This window comes from Odocoileus virginianus, chromosome 17 (assembly GCF_023699985.2).
Source record: "Odocoileus virginianus isolate 20LAN1187 ecotype Illinois chromosome 17, Ovbor_1.2, whole genome shotgun sequence".
NCBI lineage: Eukaryota > Metazoa > Chordata > Mammalia > Artiodactyla > Cervidae > Odocoileus > Odocoileus virginianus.
In genome coordinates this window covers 32,439,998-32,461,468 of record NC_069690.1, presented here as the reverse complement: position 1 = coordinate 32,461,468, position 21,471 = coordinate 32,439,998, and the positions used below count along the sequence as shown (strand labels likewise).

At 54.5% G+C, this 21,471-nt stretch overlaps 1 protein-coding gene and 1 long non-coding RNA gene across 7 annotated transcripts; one reads left to right on the top strand and one right to left on the bottom strand.

Annotated features, from left to right (window-relative positions):
* Nucleotides 1-8: 8 nt before the first annotated feature.
* Nucleotides 9-21,419, top strand: MAPK7 (mitogen-activated protein kinase 7). Of its 6 annotated transcripts, XM_020895615.2 has the most exons (7): nt 15,729-16,257; nt 16,742-16,978; nt 17,577-17,742; nt 18,601-19,679; nt 19,762-20,348; nt 20,677-20,810; nt 20,956-21,419. In XM_020895615.2, the coding sequence occupies exons 1-7, from the start codon at nt 16,176-16,178 to the stop codon at nt 21,107-21,109; spliced, it is 2,439 nt and encodes an 812-aa protein (XP_020751274.2). In that variant the 5' UTR covers nt 15,729-16,175; the 3' UTR covers nt 21,110-21,419. The 6 variants fall into 6 exon arrangements, with proteins under 6 accessions (XP_070335315.1, XP_020751274.2, XP_020751279.2 ...); XM_020895620.2 differs by lacking the exon at nt 15,729-16,257 and having other exon boundaries at nt 16,891-16,978; nt 17,531-17,742; XM_020895616.2 differs by lacking the exons at nt 15,729-16,257; nt 16,742-16,978; nt 17,577-17,742 and adding exons at nt 17,760-18,139; nt 18,242-18,507.
* On the bottom strand, nt 7,653-11,665 carry LOC110138522 (uncharacterized). The gene is made up of 2 exons (XR_002314213.2): nt 8,167-11,665; nt 7,653-7,983 (listed from the first exon to the last, which is right to left on the bottom strand). It is a non-coding gene; the product is annotated as an uncharacterized lncRNA (long non-coding RNA).
* Nucleotides 21,420-21,471: the final 52 nt, after the last annotated feature.

Genomic DNA, 21,471 nt, shown 5'->3' with positions numbered 1-21,471 from the left:
ACTCAGCCGTCCGGTCCGTCTGAGGGGCGGTCGGCGAGAGGACACCCGAGCGAGTGTGGCTGGTGGTGCGGCACCCAGGGCATCGCCGGGGAATATGTGTCCGCTCAGACCCGGCCCCGCCGGACCCAAGGGCGGCCCTGACCGGGGCGCCGACCACCGCGCTGCCAGCTGGAGCGTGTGACTGGAGCCCGAGGCCGCCGAGGGACGGGGGGTCCGGCCGCGCTTCCGAGAGTCCCCGTGGGGCCAGCAGCTCCCTGCCTCGGGTCGACAGATGCTCCCTCGTGCTTTTTGAGACCCTCTCCTCCCAAAAGCTTATTAGGCAAACCGGGGAGGGACCTGAAAGGTCCTTGAGCCCAAGACGGCAGGTCTCCGCGTGACGCGGGAAAACCGGCCTCTGAGAGGCCGTCCTGGCACCTTGCCGGCGGGGAGGGGCGAGCCCGCGGGGCTCGGCGGCCCGCCTGCTCTCAGCGCTCACCACTGTTCGCTTTTGCACATTGATTACTGTGGCAGCTCCTGCCAGTGCTCCCTCTCCCCCCAGCCCAACGCCACGAACACCGGGGCTGGGCCAGCCCGGTGTCCTGGTTGCCTGAGCATTGGTAGAGTGGATGGATAATTGAATACGTCTCCGTTGCGCAATATCAAAGCTATGGTTTTTCCAGTAGTCATGTATGGATGTGAGAGTTGGACCATAAAGAAGGCTGAGCGCTAAAGAACTGATGCTTCCGAACTGTGGTGTTGGAGAAGACTCTTGAGAGTCCCTTGGACAACAAAGAGATTCAACCAGTCAATCCTAAAGGAAATCAGTCCTGAATATTCATTGGAAGGAATGATGCTGAAGCTGAAACTCCAATACTTTGGCCACCTGATGCGGAGAACTGACTCATTGGAAAAGACCCTGATGCTGACAAAGATTGAAGGTGGGAGAAGACGGGGACGACAGAGGATGAGATGGTTGGATGGCATCACTGACTTGATGGACATGAGTTTGAACAAGCTCCAGGAATTGGTGATGGACAGGGAGGCCTGGCATGCTGTAGTCCATGGGGTCACAAAGAGCAAGACACAAACTGAGCAACTGACCAACAGGCGTTGCGCAAAAGAGGAAGCAGATTCAAAAGCAAGGTGACTGGGACTCAGTCAGCTGTAGGTACAAAGCCAAGCGAGGACTCCATCAGCTTGGGACCCTTGCTGTTGCTTCCCTTCCTGGGCTTGGGCCAGCGCCAATGATGTTTCTTGGCCGAGGTATCAAAGGTGGAATTAGAAACCTTATCTGGGATCCAGAGAATGAAGGGATGGACATCAGGGAGGCCGTGCCCTCAGCAGGATGCCCAGGTCATCACACCCTGCAGCAGCCAGCTCGGTAGCAGACAAGGGGTTGTCCCAAGAGACATCTGTGCAGGAAAGGGAAGGAGGGGTCACAGCCAGCCCAGGCCCACTGACCATCAACCCCACCCTGCCAGGTGAGCAAAGATACTTGACAGGGGACGGGGCGTGGGCAGCCAGTGTTCACTCCTCTGATAAGAGAGTCTGAGGCTGGGGAGGCTGATGGGTGGGCCGGGGGCTCAGGTGAGAGTCTGCCTCCCCGAGGCCTTGACCATGTCCCCCCCACACACACACCCTCCCTTTCCAGTTAAGATGCTTCTCCACAGATGACACCACTCATCCAAACTTTCCTCCCAGTGGCTTTTGAGGCTCGGTGTTACACAAATCAGTTTTCAGCAAAATGCTTGCTGTTATCATATAATCAGGGGCTCCCTAGAGTTGCAAACCTGGCTGTGTCCAAGGCTGCCCCACATTTGCACAGAACCTGGACAGGGAGCCTCCTGGGGGCGGGGAGGAATCTCTGAGGTGTCCATTAGGGGTGCAGACCAGTAGTCCCCTAGAAGGTACGAGATGACCAGACCTAGTGGCCTTAGGAGGGACTGTGGGGCTGGTGGGGCCCGACTGGAATCCTCACTGTGAGGTGGGGTGGGCTGGCATGGGGTATGGTGCATCAGGAGCCCTTGGGCAGGCAGGTCTTCGGGTCAGGACAGTCAGAGGGAGGAGGAGGGGGTCTTTTCAGGTGCTGGTGTGCAGTGGCCTAGGCAGGATGCCGTGCAGTTTTCGGGGTGGGATATAGGGGTCTGCGCAGGGAGGGGGAGCCAACCCTCAGCAGGTTGGCACCAACCTGATCTCAAAACTTTCCACCCCTCCTGGACTTTCAGTCCTCCCTGTCCTCTCTCTGGACCCCTAGCCCCTCCCAGTGCAGCTTCTTCCTCCGTTGTACTCTCACAGTCCCCTCAGGGCCAAGCCCACTAAGACTGGGGACGCACTGTGGCCCAAAGGAGGGGTCAGGGAGAGTGCCCAGTGTTGCCCTGAGGGCTGGGTGGGGCTGGAAGCTGGCCCTGGTGTAGCGGGCACCAATGCCTGATGCCCATGTCTGTGTGCCAGCCAGCAGCAGTCAGAGCTGGGCTGTTCTCAGGGTCAGAGACTGGGGATTTCCACTCTGTGGCGCCCAGCTCCACCCTGGCCGACTGCTCAGCCCAGCCCAGCATCTCCCCTGACACTTCCACCCGACTTCTGCTCCTGTCCTTCCTGAATTCAGTCTCAAACCCCTGGGCCCAACAGAGCTACCACGGGAACAAAGGTTTGGGCCCAGTGGCTGGAGGGACAGGCTGCATAGCACTGCTAAGAAATGGTGGGTTTGCCAGCCAGGCCAGGGCCAGGCCACCAGACCCAAAGGTCCTGGACCCTCCTGGGGACAGGAGCAATTCCTCCACACTGGACTTGCTCTCACAACTTTGCAGTGCCAGTCAGTCTCAGCTCAGGGTCATGTTGAAATGGGACTGAGGCCATCTGTGGAGAGTGGAAATGAAGCGTCTGGTCTCTCCCTTCGGGCCCCCCGTCCCCGAGCCCCTCTCTACCACCCTCCCTGGCCCCTGCAACCACCTGCCAAAGCAGTTGGCACCTATGAGCACCCACTTTTGGGAGATGTGGGCCCCCTCTCTGTGGTACAAGAAAGATGCTGGCCTGTCAAGGCCAGTTGGCTAGGCCCTCCCTGTTGTGGGCATCTGCCGGCCTGGGCCCTGCCCCAAGGACAAGACATCTCAGTTGAGCTCTGGGTCCTGGGGCACCAGTGTCTGCTCTCTGTCTCTAGTTGATGTTGATCTCCTCTCCGCATCCCCTGATCCCTTGATCACAGTCTACCCCGGAAGATTCCCTGCATCTCCTGCCCAGAAGCTCATTATACTTGTGTGTACAGCTTTGCTTGCATTTCTCTCCAGACAAGGAGCATGCTCCTAACTAACATGCTGGGCTCCTGGCCACCTGGGCCTGTCAGCTTGGCTCACCCTCGGGCACACACCCTGCCCAGTGCCTGGTGCGTCTATAACCTGCACAGCTTTCCTGTTATTTGAACCCACGTCTGGGCTATGAGTCTGGAGAACCTGGACTCTGGGCTCTTGAGGGCTTGGTTCTTCCCCACAGCAGCCCCCTTCCTGTCTGCAGCTCCTCAGCAAACAGCAGCAGCAGCAGCAGCCTCATCTGTAGAGCAGACTGTCCCCGCTGGGTCTGGCCTTCCCTCACCCCTCCATCCCCCCATCAGCCCAGGACATTTAACCTCTCCGGCACCCCTTCGCCACCACCGTCCTAAGGCCCACTTCCCAGACAAAGGGTAACTGGCCTGGGGAAGCAGACACACCAGGCAGGGCCTGCCCCAGGGTGCATAGCCTCAGGCAAGCATCCCACTCACAGACCTTGGCCCCTGCTGGGGCGGGGGGCTGGGGACCCCTAGACCTGCCATCTCAGGTGAGAGGTAGAAGCCAGCAGTGACATCAGCACCCACAGACCTCCTTCTCTCCCCTCCTTAGACCCCACAAAGCTCTGCAGCACCCATGACACTTGACTCCATGAGAGCACTGCTGCTCCTTTTTTATGGGGAGGGGGCTTCCCAGGATCTCGGGGAGTCTGCAGCAGAGCTGCAATTTGAATCAGGGTCTCTGGGCCCCAAGGTCATTCCTCTGACAACCCTAATAGGCCTTCCTTCCCAGCCCAGCCCTCAGCTCTCTGGCAGAGGGTGTGTGTCAGCTCCCTGTGGGATGGGCCACAGGCCAGGCCTGCAGCTGTGTGTCACCAGGGACAAAACCCAGGTCCTCTGGCCTGTCGGGTCCCTCAGCACCCCCTGCTGCTGCCCGTCTCCCCTTCCTCTCATCCTCGCAGTACTGGGTGCCTGCACACACATGCCACCTTCTTTAAACTTACATATACTTGGTTTTCATTGAGGTAGAAATCACATAACCTCAAACCAACCCCTTTTAAAGGCTTAATTCAGTGCATTGCAGGTCTCTGTACATGCTTTTCCTTCCACCCTTTCCATCTGACCTTCCTCTGTCCTGTCCTCCAGACAAGCCCTCATTGGGCAGGGGCCTTCTCCACCACGGAGGGGCTGTGGCCTGACCGGTCTCCTGGACCACGCTCAACTGCCCGAGCACCCACTCACTAAGTGCTTGTTGAGTGAACTCACGAGTAAGTGAACAAGCGGGCAGAGGAGAGGGACCTCTGGGAGGGACCTTAGAACGCTGAAGGCCAGGGCTGAGCCCTCAGGTTCCATCCAGAGGGCAGTTCGGAGTTGGGGAACTCAGGGAACCCAGCCTCCAGCAGCACAGCTGAATCAGTAGGTCTGTGTCAGGGCATAGCCCAAGGCAGATGTCTCATCTCCAGCCTGTCCCCAGCTTGCAACTTGGTCCCGGCAGGTCATTGCCCCTCTCCAGGCCTCAGTGTCTCACTAGGAAGATGAGGGCCTGGCCTGGACTGTCCTTTTCCTGCCAAGTCACTTGAAGAGCCAGGGGGGTCCCTGGCCTCTCCAGATCAGCCCCAGGATCGACATGCTTCCTTCATCCTCAAGATCAAGGGAAAAGTGCCGGGGCCGCTGCTTCCAGGGCTTAACCAGCAGGGGGAGCTGGGTTCCAATCTGAGCTCTGCCCCTCACTGGCTGTGTGATCTTGGGCTTATTTATGGCTCAACTTCTCTTGAGTCTGTTTCCAGGAAACTGGGGGTCATAAGATCCTGACCTCGCGGGGCTCAGCAGAGGGGATCAATGGTCCCTATAGTGAAGGTGGTGATGCAGTTGGTGTCCACCTTGCTTGGAGACAGCAAGTTGAATTGCTGGCTAAACTCGGAAACACTACAGGTCTTTAAAAACCATTCATTTTCAATCCATGGGACATAAACTCAACATCAGCCAAAGCCAGGCAGAGAAGTGAAGCTTGCGAGGAGTTTACATGTTGGGTGCGTGGCATGGCAGTTAGGCTGCATGTGATGGAAAACCCAAATAGTGTTTAAATACATAAGGCTCATTTGTCTCAAAATCAAGACAGCCCTGAGCTGACGCCAGCTCAGCTGTGCCACCAGGGACCTGGTTCTCCCCACCTGCTTAACACGTGGCTTTTGTCCTCATGACAAGACCGCCAGTTCAGCTCCAGGTACAGGGCCATGTTCTAAGCAGAGCAGGGGGAGAGGCTAGGCATCCCCAGCAGGACTTGGCATAGGACAGGGCATCCTGCACAGCCCAGTACCTGGAACTGGGGTTCGGGACCTCTTCTAGCTGCAAGGGAGCCTAGGAGCTTGAGCTTGGGTGAGATAGGAGGGAGGACGCAGTTAGAATGAGTCACCCATTCTCTCCACTGAGAACCATGTGCTGCTGCTGTCGGCCTCAACAAGCATATCTCCATGTCTAGCTTTTGTTTTCCTGCTGTGCTAAAAGATGCAGCTTCCAGAAACATAAAGAGTTTAGGTGTGGAAATAATCCAGGGAATAATGAGGCATGCTTGGTCCCAGGCAGTTGTTGAGGAAGGGGCAGTGTTTAAAATGCTACATAACTCACATGACACAGACCCCAACCAACCTGATCAGAGGTCTAATTGATCAAAACACGCCCAGCCTGTCCTCACGGGTGCCTGCCGATGGCCGGAAGCCACACCAACCAGCAGAAACAAGTCCTGGTTGTAGACGTTGGGGTCCACAGCTGGGAAATCTCTATTTCCTTGAACTCTCCTAATTTTGTCATGGGTGAATTTTTAGGTGATGTTAGGTAGGGGATGTTAGATGTTAGAGAAAGCTCTACTGATGTTAGAGAAAGCTCATTTGTGGCATTGTTATCTAATCCCTCACCTGGGTCTTGAGGTGGCAGAGGCGTGGCCTGACTGGCTCATGGGAAGGGGTGGCACGTGGCAGCCACTCTGCATGGTCCTGAACAGATGGTTCCTTCCTTTGGGACATCACTCCTTCCGGGTGCCCAGAAGAGAGACAGGAGATTGAATGGAGGGGGATGGGGTCCAGGGAACAGTGGGAGAAGCTCCCTAGAAAGAGACAGCTGAGACCTGGGAGAATTTAGAATGACATTAAAAAAAATATTTATTTGGTATGGGGTCTTAGTTGTGGTACCTGGGGTCTTCGATTTTCATAGTGGCATGCAGGGTCTTTAGCTGTGGCATGTGGGATCTAGTTCCCGACCAAGGATGGAACCCAAGCCCCTTGCACTGGGAGCTTGGTGCCTTAGCCACTGGACCACCAGGGAGGTCCTGGCATCATTTTGAAATGTACTGAAGTCCTCATGGATGGGGAAGGGACAACAGAAAGATGAGTTGTATCCACAGGGTGGTCAAGAAGACTTGCTCTAAGTGGAGATTGCTTTGTTAAGGTCACTTCCTCAGTTTTCTACTTGATGAAAATAATGAAAAGTCAAGTTTTCTACTAGATTTTTTTTAAAAAAAGCTGTTACTGAATGATTTATGCTTTTACATCATGTCTAGATGATTGTGAAGACTTTTGACAGTTCTAGGATGTTTCTAATAACTACAAAATGTCTTTCTTTCTGAGAAATAGTGGGGTGGATGGGGGCTCCTAAATTTTAGTGGCTATATGTTGCAAAGTGCTCTCCTATCCATTCAGCCATGTGGTGCCCACAGTAGCTCAGGAGGTGGAAGTTATTAGTTAATCCTCCCTCACAGGGGACAAATCCAGGAGGCTCAGAGATGGAAAGAGCCTCACCAAGGCTGCACAGCAGAGTGGGAGTGGAGCAGGGCTGAAGTTTGTGTGTCCAGCTGGCTCCTGTGGGGGTCGGGTGTATTGAGTGGCTCCACCCAATGCACAAAATAAACATCAAGGTCATGGGAGCCAAGCTTACTGAGCTGAGAGTTATCGCTCGCTCAGCAGGTGTCTATTGAGCTCCTACTGTGTGCCAGGCACTGGGCTAGGTGTTTGGAGTTAAGTGGAAAACAAGACAGGCATGGCCCTTGCCCTCATGAAGTGACTTTCTAGTGGGGAGACAACCATGTAAACCTGTTCAATAATCTAGGACTGTGGGAGCTGCTATGAGGAAAAAAATAAAGCAGAGAAGAGGGCTGGAGAGTGAGGGGAGGGTTATTATGGATGGTGCACAACGTCCTGAAAGCGAAGGGGCAAGTCCTGTGCAGGTGTGGGGCAGGCGTTCCCACGCCACAGTGAGAGCACAGTCGGTGCAAAGGCCCTGGGGTGGAATGTGCTCGAGGATCAGAGAGGCTGACAGGCACTGGCTCGCACAACCTGTGCTGACTCACAGAGAACTCTGTGCAACTAGGCCTCCAACGACATGGTGGTGGCTTGAAATCAGCTACAGAAACTGGCAAATGCTAAAATTAGGACTTTCCATTCTTTACATTTTATTGACTTTATTTTTTCAGAGAGCACTTCCCCAGCATGCAGTGGGGGTTGGAGGTGGGTTGGCAGTGTGCACGATGCAGGTCACCGAGGCCTCCAAGTACTGGGTGGAACCCAGGAGATATGTGAAGCCACTGGGTTTTCACCAGGCATCTCTGGTCCCCACATGGGGTCAAGACCTGGGGTCAGGGTAGCTGGGAGGCCGGTGTGGAGGCACATGTGGTCCTCCTGTAGGGCTGCCCGATTCAGCAAAGGAAAACACAGGACGCAGGTGGGACCTCCATAACTGAAGAATTACTCATTGGGTATCTGAAATTGAAGCACAGTAGGGCCTCCTGTGTTTTGTCTACAGCCCCACCCACAGGTGCCAGAGGAAAGGCAGGGCCACACCGCTGCTGAGCAACTCACCCAGGATGGTCCCTTCCTCCTGGGAGCTTTCCCACCACCCGCTCCCCAACAACCCACACCCCAGCCACCCCGGGCTGCACATACCCATCAGCGGCTTCCTCAGGGCTTTTCCAGCAGATCTGAGAGAGAAAATCAGGCAGATGCATGAAGGGGATGACCTCACAGGAACACAGCTGGGGCTGCACCACGCCCTGCACTTGGCCTCCGGGCAGCCAATCCCATCACAAAGGCCACTTCCTCCATCTGTCCCCCACTCTCCCCCAGCAGGGCATCGTGGGCCTGGGGCGTGGACTTGATCCCACAAGATGGGGACACCTATCTTGTGTTTGTTGAAGCCTCATTTGTGTTTGCTGAAAGGTCACTCTGGCTGCTGGGCAGGGAGGAAGTCACAGCAGCGAGAGGAAGCTAAGAGGACAGTGACTCAGTGATGACAGCAAGGGTCCTGGCGGGAAGTGATGGCAGCTGGGACCAGGCAGCGAGCAGTCATCCGGATCACCGCCCCCTCGCTGATTCTCACACAGACCAGGCACACCCTGCCTCTGGGCCCTGCATCTGTTGTTCCATCTACCCAGAATGCTGTTCCTGCTGCTCCATTCACATGGGGCTCCTTCCTGCTCCCACCTTTAAGTCCTTGCTCCAAGGTCACCATCTTGGCTGGCTTTTCTTTATCATTCCGTGGAAAATCACCACCTCCTCCCCCATCAGCTCTTCCTGGGTCCATGCCTGGGGCCTGTCACCTGAGTCACTGTGTAGTTCAGTGACTGATTTTGTTGTCCTCTTCCAGGCTAAATCTGAGTTCTTCAAGTGCAGAGATTTGTACATGTTGTGTTCACAGTCAACCCCTCCCCATGTGCCCCACCGCCCCAGGTAGACTGCCCTGCATGGAGCATGTGCTTGGCGATGTGGTGAGTGACTGAGGCTCTGGCTTTGGAGCGGGTGTGGAAGTGGTCGGTCAGCATGCGGGTGAGATGGGGGCCCGGCCAGGGCATTGGTGAACGTGGCAGTGGTCAGAGGCCTGGGAGCCTTGTGGGGCATCCCCTGGAGACGTCTACAGAGCACTGGGTGCTGGATAGAAGCTCGGGGGAGTGGGGAGAGACAGACTGGAGTAGGGTTAACAGTCAACTTGTGTGCACAGTGGTGCCCCTGAATTCTGCGCGTCCTGGGTGGGCGTGTGTCTGTGTTCTGGGAACCTGAATGGACTGTAAGGGCACGTGAGCGCCATGCTGTGGCTGTACGAGTGTGTGTGTGTCACAGTGTGACTGTGTATGGCCTGGAGGGCTTGGCAGTCCTCCAGGAAGTCAAGGGGCAGTCCAAGCTGCTGGCCAGCACTTCCCTCACACCCACCCCTGCTGCACTGCTTGTCACCTGTGGGATGGGCTCTGGGCCAAGGGGACTCTTGGTCCCTGCCACCTTTGGGAAGGAGTATTGACCCCCCAGGGCTGAGAGAGAGGAGGCTGGTCTGTCCTGGGGAGGCTGTGGACCTTGAGTGAGGGAACTCAGCCTCCCAGTCTCCAGGGTCTCTGAGAAGGTCCTGTCTTGGTTTGGGGGACTAGGGCATTACCCACCTGTCCTCTAGACCAGATGATGTGGCTCTGGCCCTTCTACCTGTTCATTGTCTGTTCTCCATTTCTAACAAATCCTGATTTGGTGGGCAGCCATCAAAGCCTTAGATTTCTCAGACCCCTGCAGGGGGGTGGCCATGTGACAAAGTTCTAACAAGATAAGTGCATTCTGCTGGGGGAAGGGTAAGGGGGAGGGGCTTCAGGCTGGCAAATGGGCCCTAGAGCAGCTTCCACAGCCTCTGCAAATCCGGGTGTGGGCTGTGCCGGGCCGGCTACTCACCAGGTGACTCAGGGCTGTTGGCCTCAGTCAGTGGGGTGAGGAGCCAGGCAGAGGGAGTTAAGAGGCAGAGGCCCTCCCGCCCCACCCACCCACACTGTGCGCTCCTAGGTTACCACAACCTCCCCTGCTGAGCCCCCTTCTCAGCCGTGAACAGGGACACTGACGAAGAAGGCGAAGGCAGACATGTTGAAGGGCACATATAAAACCTTATGCGTGCCAGGACCCAGGGAAAGGAGCAGTGACCCCCACAAGAGACTGAGCCAGACCTGCCTGTGAGTGTCTGAAGGTCTCCTGCAGAGGCATGGGTCAGCAGTGGCCTGCTGTGGGGACAGAAGCAGCAGCAGTCCTGGGAGGTGTGGCATGTGGTGTCAGCCCTTTTGGAGGTCGCCCTAAGGCCTGACACAGAGACTATAGCCCTTCCATAGAGAACAGACTCCAGGACTGGTCCCTTCTCCTTTTGCCCTCAATCTTTTCCAGTATCAGGGTCTTTTCCAATAAGCTGGCTCTTTGCATCAGGTAGCCAAAGCATTGGAGTTCAGCTTCAGCCTCAGTCCTCCCGATGAATAATCAGGGTTGATTTCCTTTAAGGATTCACTGGTTTAATCTCCTTGCTGTCCAAGGGACTCTGAAGAGTCTTTTCCAGCACCACAGTTCCAAAGCCATCAGTTCTTCAGCGCTCAGCCTTCTTTATGGTCCAACTCTCACATCCATACATGACTACTGGAAAAACCATAGCTTTGACTATACATACCTTTGTTGGCAAAGTGATGACTCTCCTTTTTAATATGCTGTCTAGGTTTGTCACAGCTTTTTTTCCAAGGAGCTAGCATCTTTTAATTTTATGGCTGCAGTCACCGTCCACAGTGATTTTGGAGCCCAAGAAAATAAAATTTGTCACTGTTTCCAATTTTCCCCCATCTATTTGCCATGAAGTGATGGGACTGGATGCCATGATCTTAGTTTTTTGAGTGTTGAGTTTTAAGCCAGTTTTTTCACTCTCCTGTTTCACCCTCATCAAGAGACTCTTTAGTTCCTCTTTACTTTCTGCCATTAGAGTGTTATCATCTGCATATCTGAGGTTGTTGATATTTCTCCTGGCAGTCTTGATTCCAGCTTGTGATTCACTCAGCCCGGCATTTTGCATGATGTACTCTGCATGTAAGTTAAATAAGCAGGGTGACACTATACAGCCTTGATGTACTCCTTTCCTAATTTTGAACTCCAGTATTCTTGCCTGGGAAATCCCATGGACAGAGGAGCCTTGCGAGCTACAGTCCATGGAGTTTCAAAGAGTCTGACATGACTTAGCAACTAAACAACAACTAAGGACAGAAATTTGACATTACCTATTAAAATCACAAGTGCAATGCTCTTTAACTTGGTACACATCCACTTCTGGGTATTTTAAACTTTGCAGTACACAAAATGATGTGTTCAAGATAATTTAGTGCAACATCATTTGCAAGAGCAAAAATCTTAAAGTAGTAGTGTACACCTATAGGGTCTTGGTTAAATAGGTTATATTTGAAAAGAGGTACTATGCAGCTGTAAAAAAGAATGAGGTGAGACTTCCCTGCTGGTCCAGTGGTTAGAACTCCGAGCTTTCACTGCTGAGGGCATAGGTTCAATCCCTGGTCAAGGAACTAAGACCCTGCAAACTGCATGGTGGTGCCACAAAAAATAATAATAAAAGTAAAAAATTTAAATAAATTTTAAACAAATATGTAAATAAAAATATAAAGTTTTTTTTATAAAGTCTATATAAAGTTTTAAATAAAAATAAAAGTGGGTTCAGTGCCAATGAAGGCTTCTGTTGTGGCTCAGTGGTAAAGGATCTGCCTGCCAATGAGAAGATTCCACATACTACTGAGCAACTAAGCCCCTACACCACAACTATTGAGGCTGTGCTCTGGAGCCTAGGAACTGCAACTACTGAGCCCGCACGCCCTAGAGCCCATGCTGCAACTACTGAAGCCCACATGCCCTAGAGCCCATGCTCTGCAACAAGAGAAGCCACTGCAATGAGAAGCCGGTACACCACAACTAGAGAGTAGCCTCAGCTTGCTGCAACTAGAGAAAAAGCTCTCGAGGCAACAAAGACCCAACACAGCCAAAAGCAAACAAACAAAACAGAAAGGAACTGAATAGACACTGAACAGATGTTTCCCCAAAGAAGAATGGCTGATAAGCCCATGAAAAGATGTTCAACATCATTAGTCATGAAAGAAAGTTAAGTCGTGTCCAACTCTTTGCAACCCTGAGGACTGTAGCCCACCGGGCTCCTCCATCCATGGGATTCTCCAGGCAAGAATACTGGAGTGGGTTGCCATTTCCTTCTCCAGGGGATCTTCTTGACCCAGGGATTGAACCCAGGTCTCCTGCATTGCAGGCAGACACTTTAACCTCTGAGCCACCAGGGAAGCCCTCATTAGTCATGAGAGTAATGCAAATGAAAACCACAAAGACATACTACTTCATACCCACCAGGATGACTACAATTTAAAAAAGAAAAATAGGAAAATAATAAGTGTTGGTGAGGATGTGGAGAAATTGGAACCGTCAAATACACTGGGGAGATAGTGAATTGGTGCGACCACTAAAGTAAACAGTTCAGCAGTTCCTCAAAATGTTTAAAAAGTTTACCAATCACACCCTTAGATCTGTACCCAAGATTTTGGAAAGCCTAGGTCCACACAAACCTTGTCCGTGAATGTCCAGAGCACAATTATTCACACCAGCCAAAAAGTGGAAGGAACCTAAATGTCCATCAGCTGATGATGGGATAAACAAATGCGGTCTATGTATATGGTGTAACATATTCAGCTTTAAAAAATAAAAATGAAGTTCTGATACAAGGATGAACCTGGAAAACATTAGGCTGAGTGAAAAAAGCCAGATACAAAAGGTCTCAAGGTCGCAGAGTGTATGATTGCATTGATCTGAAACATCCAGAATAGACAGTTGGGAGACAGGAAGTAGATTAGTGGTTGCCATGGGCTCACAGGAAGTAGATTAGTGGTTGCCAGGGGCTGGTGAGGGGAAATTAGGAGTGACTAATGGCTTTCTTCTGAGATGATGAAAATGTTCTAAAATTGGGTGGTGTGATGGTTGCACAACTCTATGAACCCACTAAATTCATGTACTGAATTGTACACTATAAATGTTCTACAGTATGTGAATTTTATCTCAAAAAAAACCAAAAGGCTGTTATAAGAATGAGATCCCTCTGGTTTTTGATACTTAATGATTTCAGGAAATGTGTGAATGATTTGCTATATTTTGTCAAGGGGACAAAGTGTATAGATGTATTTGGGTGTTTCCAATTTTTATTGTTTCTTTTTTACTTCCAATGAAAGTGAAAGTGGCTCATTCGTGTCCCCAGGCCAGAATACTGGAATGGGTAGCCTTTCCCTTCAGGGGATCTTCCCAACCCAGGGATCAAACCCAGGTCTCCCACATTGCAGGAGGATTCTTTACCAGCTGAGCCACAAGGGAGGCCCAATCAGTTCAGTTCAGTTCAGTCGCTCAGTCGTGTCCGACTCTTTTCGACCCCATGAATCGCAGCATGCCAGGCCTCCCTGTCCATCACCAACTCCCGGAGTTTACTCAAACTCATGTCCATCGAGTCAGTGATGCCATCCAGCCATCTCATCCTCTGTCGTCCCCTTCTCCTCCTGCCCCCAATCCCTCCTAGCATCAGGGTCTTTTCCAATGAGTCAACTCCTCGCATGAAGTGGCCAAAGTATTGGAGTTTCAGCTTCAGCATCAGTCCTTCCAATGAACACCCAGGACTGATCTCCTTTAGGATGGACTGGTTGGATCTCCTTGCAGTCCAAGGGACTCTCAAGAGTCTTCTCTAACACCACAGTTCAAAAGCATCAATTTTTCAGCACTCAGCTTTTTTCATAGTCCAACTCTCACATCCCTACATGACCACTGGAAAAACCATAGCCTTGACTAGACGAACCTTTGTTGATAAAGTAATGTCTCTGCTTTTTAATATGCTATTTAGGTTGGTCATAACTTTCCTTCCAAGGAGTAAGCGTCTTTTAATTTCATAGCTGCAATCACCATCTGCAGTGATTTTGGAGCCCCCCCAAAAAAAGTCTGACACTGTTTATAGGAAACTATAAAATCAGCCACCTGGCATGAGACCAGGATTTTCACTTGAACCTTTTTATTATGGTTTGAATTTTGAGCCACATGAAAAAACTTTTTCTTGAAGTAGTCAGTGGTGTCATATGAAGTTGTGTCACATGTGTCATATGACAAGTAGTCATTTTTCATAAGACAAGGCTGAAGAATGTTAGATAATGGACAACTTTCTCAGGACAGAGTCAGGGTCTTGTAGCGAGAGAAATAAAGCAGCTCATGGTGGATTCAAAAGTAAATGAAGGGACTTCTCTGGTGGTTCAGTGGTTAAGAATCTGCCCTGTAATACAGGGAATGGTGGGTTCAATGCCTGGTTGGGGAACTAGGTCGGATCCCACATGCCCCAGACCAACTAAGCTCTGCGTGCTTCAGCTACTGACTTTGCAGGCTCTGGAGCCCATGTGCCACAACTAAGACCACTCAGTGCAGCCAAACAAATAAGTAAAATATTTTTTAAAAAGTAAATAAGAAACAGGGAGGTTTTGCCAGAGAAAGTTTAATCATCTATAACTTGTATACCAATCCTAGCTGAAATATTTCTAAAGAAGTATTTAAAGCATTCAAAATGTATGGGTCTTTTCTGCTATCTTATGCTTTACTCCTTTAGCAGACCAGACTGTCACAGAACTGGCCATCGGGTTCCCTGGGAAGACATGTTTCTGGGTCCTGCAGTTTTATGCCCTCTCTTTTCACTGATGGACACCAGAGAACTTAACGCACACATACATCAGAGTTAAGGAAGATTGTCTACCGTGTCACTTAAGGAAAGGCCATCATGGAAATGTTTTCAGAACTCAGTGCAGAAAATGTCCACTTCCCATGAATATGGTTTACTAATGGTCAAGGCAAATCATGTAACAGATAATTTGGCTTTTTGCTATGCTTTCAGGAAAACCAGAACTGAAGGTATAGTTAACTCAGGAGGTCCAAGTGATCTTTCCATGTCTAAATACGAGGTATTTATTTGTCCTAGAGCTGACCTTATGCTCCCAGACATTTTCCCTGATATTGTATTTTTAAAATGCAGTCTCCACTTTTCCATCTTAATGTATGGGCCCCAGTGAACCTCCTAGAATTCACGGCAACCCCCGACCCCCAAAGTATGGAAAAGAGTTAACAGAAAGAAGTTGTAACCACTAGAAAAGAGAAAGGGCTTCTGAAGGGCTGGTAATGTTCTGGATTTTTGTTTTGTTTTCCTCCACCTGACTTCGATACACGGATATGTTCAGTTTGTGAACTTATTCATACATTTACGTTATGTGGAACTTCCTGTAAGTATGTTTTAGTAAAAAATAAACCACCACAACAGTGGGGAATGTAAACAAAATTCCTTTCCGGTCTAAGGGATGGACCCTCCCTAGGGCCTTCAGGACTAACTCCTGGGCTCCCTGCCCCGTGGCTCTTTCTTATCTGTCACTGGAGAAGACACGACCTCCCCCAAGCCGCTTCGGGACGCAGAGGGTCAGCGCTGGGCGCGCACTCGCTGCGAGGTCGAACGCGGGCCCTGAAGATCGGCAGGGCACTGGCTCCGGCGGAGCTCTGCCTCCTCCAGGCGCAGCTGACCCTGTGGCCCTGCCCGCTGCCCTGCAACCACAGCGCGGCAGTCGCAGGACGGAGCCGCCCCACGGAAGGTTCACTGCCGAGGCTGGCGAAGCGCTTGGCCGAAGCCTGGGGCGCCGGAAGCTGAGCTGACAGGACCAGATACCGGAAGTCAGGGCGGCTTCAGGCCGACGCTCTAGAACCCGGAGGACCGGAATCTCTGTGGTTGGATGTGATGGATCACCGTCTACCTTGGACCACGCATTCCCAAGCGCCAGGCTCCCGGGGCCCATCGGGAAAGTGGGGGACGCAATCCCCGGGTTGATAGGGGCTGATAAGGGAAGAAGGGCCTAAAGGAGGGAGACTGAGTGATGGTAACAACCGGTAACCTCAGCCCTCCAAGATCCCGAGGCCACCAGCAACTGACTGGAGAGGACCTGGAAGATCGGAGCGGATGCGAGCGCACGCACGCAGGAAGGGGTGCCTCGCAGTCTCGCGGCGCCGGGGCTGCTGGCGCGCCTGCGTCCGAGGACTGAGCCAGGCGGCCGCGCCCCGACTAAATGCGGAGCGCGGGTTGGGTGGTTCCCTTCTGGAGACTGGACCACGGCGCGGGCGCGGGTGAAGGCGTGGCGTCCTCGGAAGGTAGACTCAGATTGGAGGAGCAAGTGGAAGGGGTGGGCACCTCAGCAAAAGCCGCCCAGGGATTGGTCAGAGGCTGAGGGGCGTGGTCTTGAGGGGGCGGGGCGGGAGACCCGGAGTTGAGCGTTCCGCTGAGGTGGTGGCGGCGGCCAGACCCACTGAGGGAGCGGATATTCGGGTCCCACCCCCACCCCGACCCGGGGACTGGACGCCCGCGCGGCGTCGAGGGCCCGGGCGGCGTCGGGGTGAGGCACCATCCGCCTAGTGAACACCAAGAAGAGCGGGCGCCCCGCCCCTCGCTTTCTTCCTGGACCGCGCCTCGCGGCGCCTCCCCCACCGCCGACCCCGCGTCCCGCGCGGGGTTGAGCTGGGGGCTCCAGAGCGTGCGGGACGCGGGCTGCGTGTGCCGCTCGGCCTGCGGGTCTGGAGCCTCTGAGGGTCCCCTGAGAACGGGGCCGGGCCCCTCCTCGCCCGCGTGTCCACGCAGACGCCATGGCCGAGCCCCTGAAGGAGGACGACGGTGAGGACGGCTCCGGGGAGCCCCCCGGGCCGGTGAAGGCGGAACCGGTTGGCACCGCCGCCTCGGTGGCGGCCAAGAACCTGGCCCTGCTGAAGGCGCGGTCCTTCGACGTGACCTTCGACGTGGGGGACGAGTACGAGATCATCGAGACTATTGGCAACGGGGCCTACGGGGTGGTGTCCTCCGCGCGCCGCCGGCTCACCGGTGAGCGACCCTCCCGGCCGCTCGCATGTGTGGGAACCAGTTCCCGGGGGGTGGGACCCGCCGTGTCCCCAGCAGCCAGCAGGGAAGCTGGGGTGTGAAATCTCAGCCAAGTCAGCAAGCAGGGGTTGGGTGCTGTCTGGGGGCCGACCTCTGTGTTGGGCTCCGGTCTCTAGAAACTGGTGGCTCTGCCAGCGCAGTAGTCTGCTTCCTCCTTAGAAAGGTGACAGTCCGGGTGAGATCAGAATGGAGGTTCCCCGGAGTGTGTTCTGGAGCAGACAGTGGGCATCGGGTTGGTGGTGGGATGAAGAGGCCTGAGACACCGAGAGTGTAGGGAGGTACCACTATCTGTGCAGTGTGCCCAACAAATTATTGTGCCCAGGTCTCTAAGTCTGTAACTTTGAGCTGTGAGTACCTGCCTCGGACGGAGGTGAAAAGGGAGATGTGGTCATGTACCTACTGTGCTCAGCACAGGATCCGGCATATAGTAGGTTCTCTGTGGTAGCTGTTGTCACATGCATAGCATATCGAAAGAGGCCATGTGCTACTCTGCAGCTCACCAGCTATCCCAGGTGGCATCTGCTTTTCCCCTGTTCCTCAGGCCAGCAGGTGGCCATTAAGAAGATCCCTAATGCTTTTGACGTGGTGACCAATGCCAAACGGACCCTCAGAGAGCTGAAGATCCTCAAGCACTTCAAGCACGACAACATCATTGCCATAAAGGACATCCTGAGGCCCACTGTACCCTATGGCGAGTTCAAATCTGTGTAAGGAGCGGGGATAGGGAGGGAGGCAGAGTTGGCACCTTTTCTGAAGGCTGGAGCCATTCTGCTGAAGTTCTGGAAGGGCAGCTGAACCTAATGGAGGGTAGGCTGGGGAAATTCCCACAACTCCAGGACCAGTGCTCCCTAAGGGTTTGCCAGGGACACCTATGATTTCCTCAAAGAAACTATAGAAGTGGCAGTTTTATAGAATCTCAGTATGTGTGCATGCTAAGTCACTTCAGTCATGTCTTGACTCTTTGCGACCCTGTGGACTGTAGCTTGCCAGGTTCCTCTGTCCATGGGGATTCTCCAGGCAAGGATGCTCAAGTGGGTTCCTATGCCCTCCTCCAGGAGATCTTTCCAGACTCAGAGATCGAACCCACGTCTCCTGCATTAGCAGGTGGGTTCTTTATTGCTAGTGCCACCTGGGAAGCCCAGAATCTCAGTATATAGCATGGCGAATGTAGGATATTCATCCCATGTCTGTTCTTTCCTATTCCAGTAGCAGACGTCACTAGTCAGTCACAGAACACTGTCCTGCAGATTGCAGAAGCCTTTAAATGTTCATCGTAGCCTTTCAAGCAGCCACCACCACACAGCGGAGCAGGCCCCCAAACTAAACCCCGGGGGCCAGACTGGTCTAGTCCAGCCTCATCTTTTCTCTGATGAGAAAAGCTAGGCCTGGAGAGAAAAATGATTTCACTTGAGTCCATGGAAAAGTTGTAGAGAATCTTGATACCATGCGGGCAGACCCTACAGAGTCCAAGAGTAAGACCTTGACCTGTCTGGAGCTGGGAGGGCATGGTGACAGTGGGGTTGGAGTTTGGGCAAGACAGCCTGCGTCTCTCTCCTGCCCCTTAGCTATGTGGTCCTGGACCTGATGGAGAGTGACCTGCACCAGATCATCCACTCCTCACAGCCGCTGACACTGGAGCATGTGCGCTACTTCCTGTACCAGCTGCTACGAGGCCTCAAGTACATGCACTCGGCTCAGGTCATCCACCGCGACCTCAAGCCCTCCAACCTGCTGGTGAACGAGAACTGCGAGCTCAAGATCGGGGACTTCGGCATGGCCCGTGGCCTGTGCACCTCTCCCGCTGAGCACCAGTACTTCATGACCGAGTATGTGGCCACGCGCTGGTACCGCGCCCCCGAGCTCATGCTCTCGCTGCACGAGTACACGCAGGCCATCGACCTGTGGTCTGTGGGCTGCATCTTTGGGGAGATGCTGGCCCGGCGCCAGCTCTTCCCAGGCAAAAACTACGTGCACCAGCTGCAGCTGATCATGACGGTGCTGGGTACCCCGTCGCCGGCCGTGATTCAGGCTGTGGGAGCTGAGAGGGTGCGGGCCTATATCCAGAGCCTGCCCCCGCGCCAGCCCGTGCCCTGGGAGACAGTGTACCCGGGTGCCGACCGCCAGGCACTCTCCCTACTGGGGCGCATGCTACGTTTCGAGCCCAGCGCCCGTGTCTCTGCAGCTGCCGCCCTCCGCCACCCCTTTCTGGCCAAGTACCATGACCCTGACGATGAGCCTGACTGTGCCCCACCCTTTGACTTTGCCTTTGACCGCGAAGCCCTCACGCGGGAGCGCATTAAGGAGGCCATCGTGGCAGAGATCGAGGACTTCCATGCACGGCGCGAGGGCATCCGCCAGCAGATCCGCTTCCAGCCTTCCCTGCAGCCTGTGGCCAGTGAGCCCAGCTGCCCCGATGTGGAAATGCCCAGCCCCTGGGCTCCGAGTGCAGACTGCGCCATGGAGTCCCCTCCTCCAGCCCCACTGCCGTGCCCTGGCCCTGCGCCCAACACCATCGATCTGACCCTGCAGCCGCCCCCACCAGCCAGTGAACCAGCCCCTCCAAAGAAGGAGGGAGCCATCTCAGACAACACCAAGGCTGCCCTCAAGGCTGCCTTGCTCAAGTCCTTGCGGAGCCGGCTCCGAGGTACCTATCTGGGGAGTGGGGGGCAGAGGGGGACCCCCTGACTGGACAGGCTCTTACCTTCACCTTCCCATCCTCCCCACAGATGGCCCCAGTGCCCCCCTGGAAGCTCCTGAGCCTCGGAAACCGGTAACTGCCCAGGAGCGCCAGCGGGAACGGGAGGAGAAACGCCGACGGCGGCAGGAGCGGGCCAAGGAGCGGGAGAAGAGGCGGCAGGAGCGCGAGCGCAAGGAGCGGGGCGTGGGGGTCTCGGGGGGCCCCTCCGCCGACCCCCTGGCTGGGCTGGTGCTCAGCGACAACGACCGAAGCCTGCTGGAGCGTTGGACTCGCATGGCCCAGCCCCCCGCCCCTGCGCCCACACCCCCCATAGCCCGGCCCCCCAGCCCTCCTGCTGGCCCTGCCACGCAGCCCACTGGGCCCCTGCCACAGCCGGCCTGCCCACCCCCTGCACCTGCAGCTGGCCCTGCTGCACCCCAGACCACCACTGCCTCTGACCTTCTGGCCCCCCAGCCACTGGTGCCACCCCCTGGGCTGCCCGGTCCCAGTGCCCTGAGTGTTCTGCCTTACTTCCCCTCTGGCCCACCCCCTCCAGACCCTGGGGGGGCCCCACAGCCCTCCACATCGGAATCACCTGACGTCACCCTGGTGACCCAGCAGCTGTCCAAGTCGCAGGTGAGGGAGAGACCTGGTCATCGGGATGCCTGGGTCTAAATCGGGGGAGGTGGGCTCTGAGGTTGTTGAGGCCAGGAGAGGTTGTGTGTGTCCTGGTGCCAGGAGAGCTGAGCTCCCCTCACCTGCCCCTCACTCGCAGAAAGAGCCTAATGCTGACGAGCAGATTGTTGGAGACCGCAGCCCACACTCAGGGTTTGTCGAGGCTGGCGCTGTCACCACTGCTGTCCAGGCCCAGTCATGGTTGGGGCGGTGTCATGGTGGGGCGCCCTGCCAACCTCAGTCGGCTCTTGGTGGTGCCTGTGTTGTGAGCTGCCGTCATCTCCTGCAGGTGGAGGACCCTTTGCCCCCCATGTTCTCGGGCACCCCCAAGGGCAGTGGAGCTGGCTATGGTGTTGGCTTTGACCTTGAGGAATTCCTAAACCAATCTTTTGACATGGGTGTGGCTGACGGGCCACAGGACGGGTAAGAGCTGGGTCTGACCTTTCAAGTTGGGCTGTGGGTCTGGTGGGTCTCTGGGTCTGGTGGGTCTCTGAGTCTGGTAGGGCTGTCGGTTGGGGATCCCCCTGCAGGAGGAGCCTCTCACCCCCTCTCCCCGCCATACCCACAGCCAGGCAGACTCAGCCTCACTCTCGGCCTCCCTGCTCGCTGACTGGCTCGAGGGCCACGGCATGAACCCTGCCGACATTGAGTCCCTGCAGCGTGAGATCCAGATGGACTCCCCCATGCTGCTGGCCGACCTGCCTGACCTCCAGGAGCCCTGAGGCCTGCAGTCTGTGCCTTGCTGCTAGGGGCAGACCCAGCTCCAAGATCTGCAGGACCATCCCCAAGGGCCAAAGGCCTGCACCCAGTCGGGGAATCAGCTCAGATCATTCTGCAGCTTCATCTCAGACCCACCTTATGGCCTTAGGCAGCCACCTGAGCCAGCACAAGCCACGCCAAGAGGGGGAGCCCCTCCCCCGAGCGATTCTTTTCAGTATCGTAATTTTATTATTATTATTACATTATTATGATGACACAGTTTTTTTGCCCTCGGAAGGTTGCCTGTGAAATACAAGGTCTCTAGTGCCTGTCTCCGGGGTGTGTTTTCGGAGTCGAGGACAGTGTGCCGTCATGGGGGCAGGCA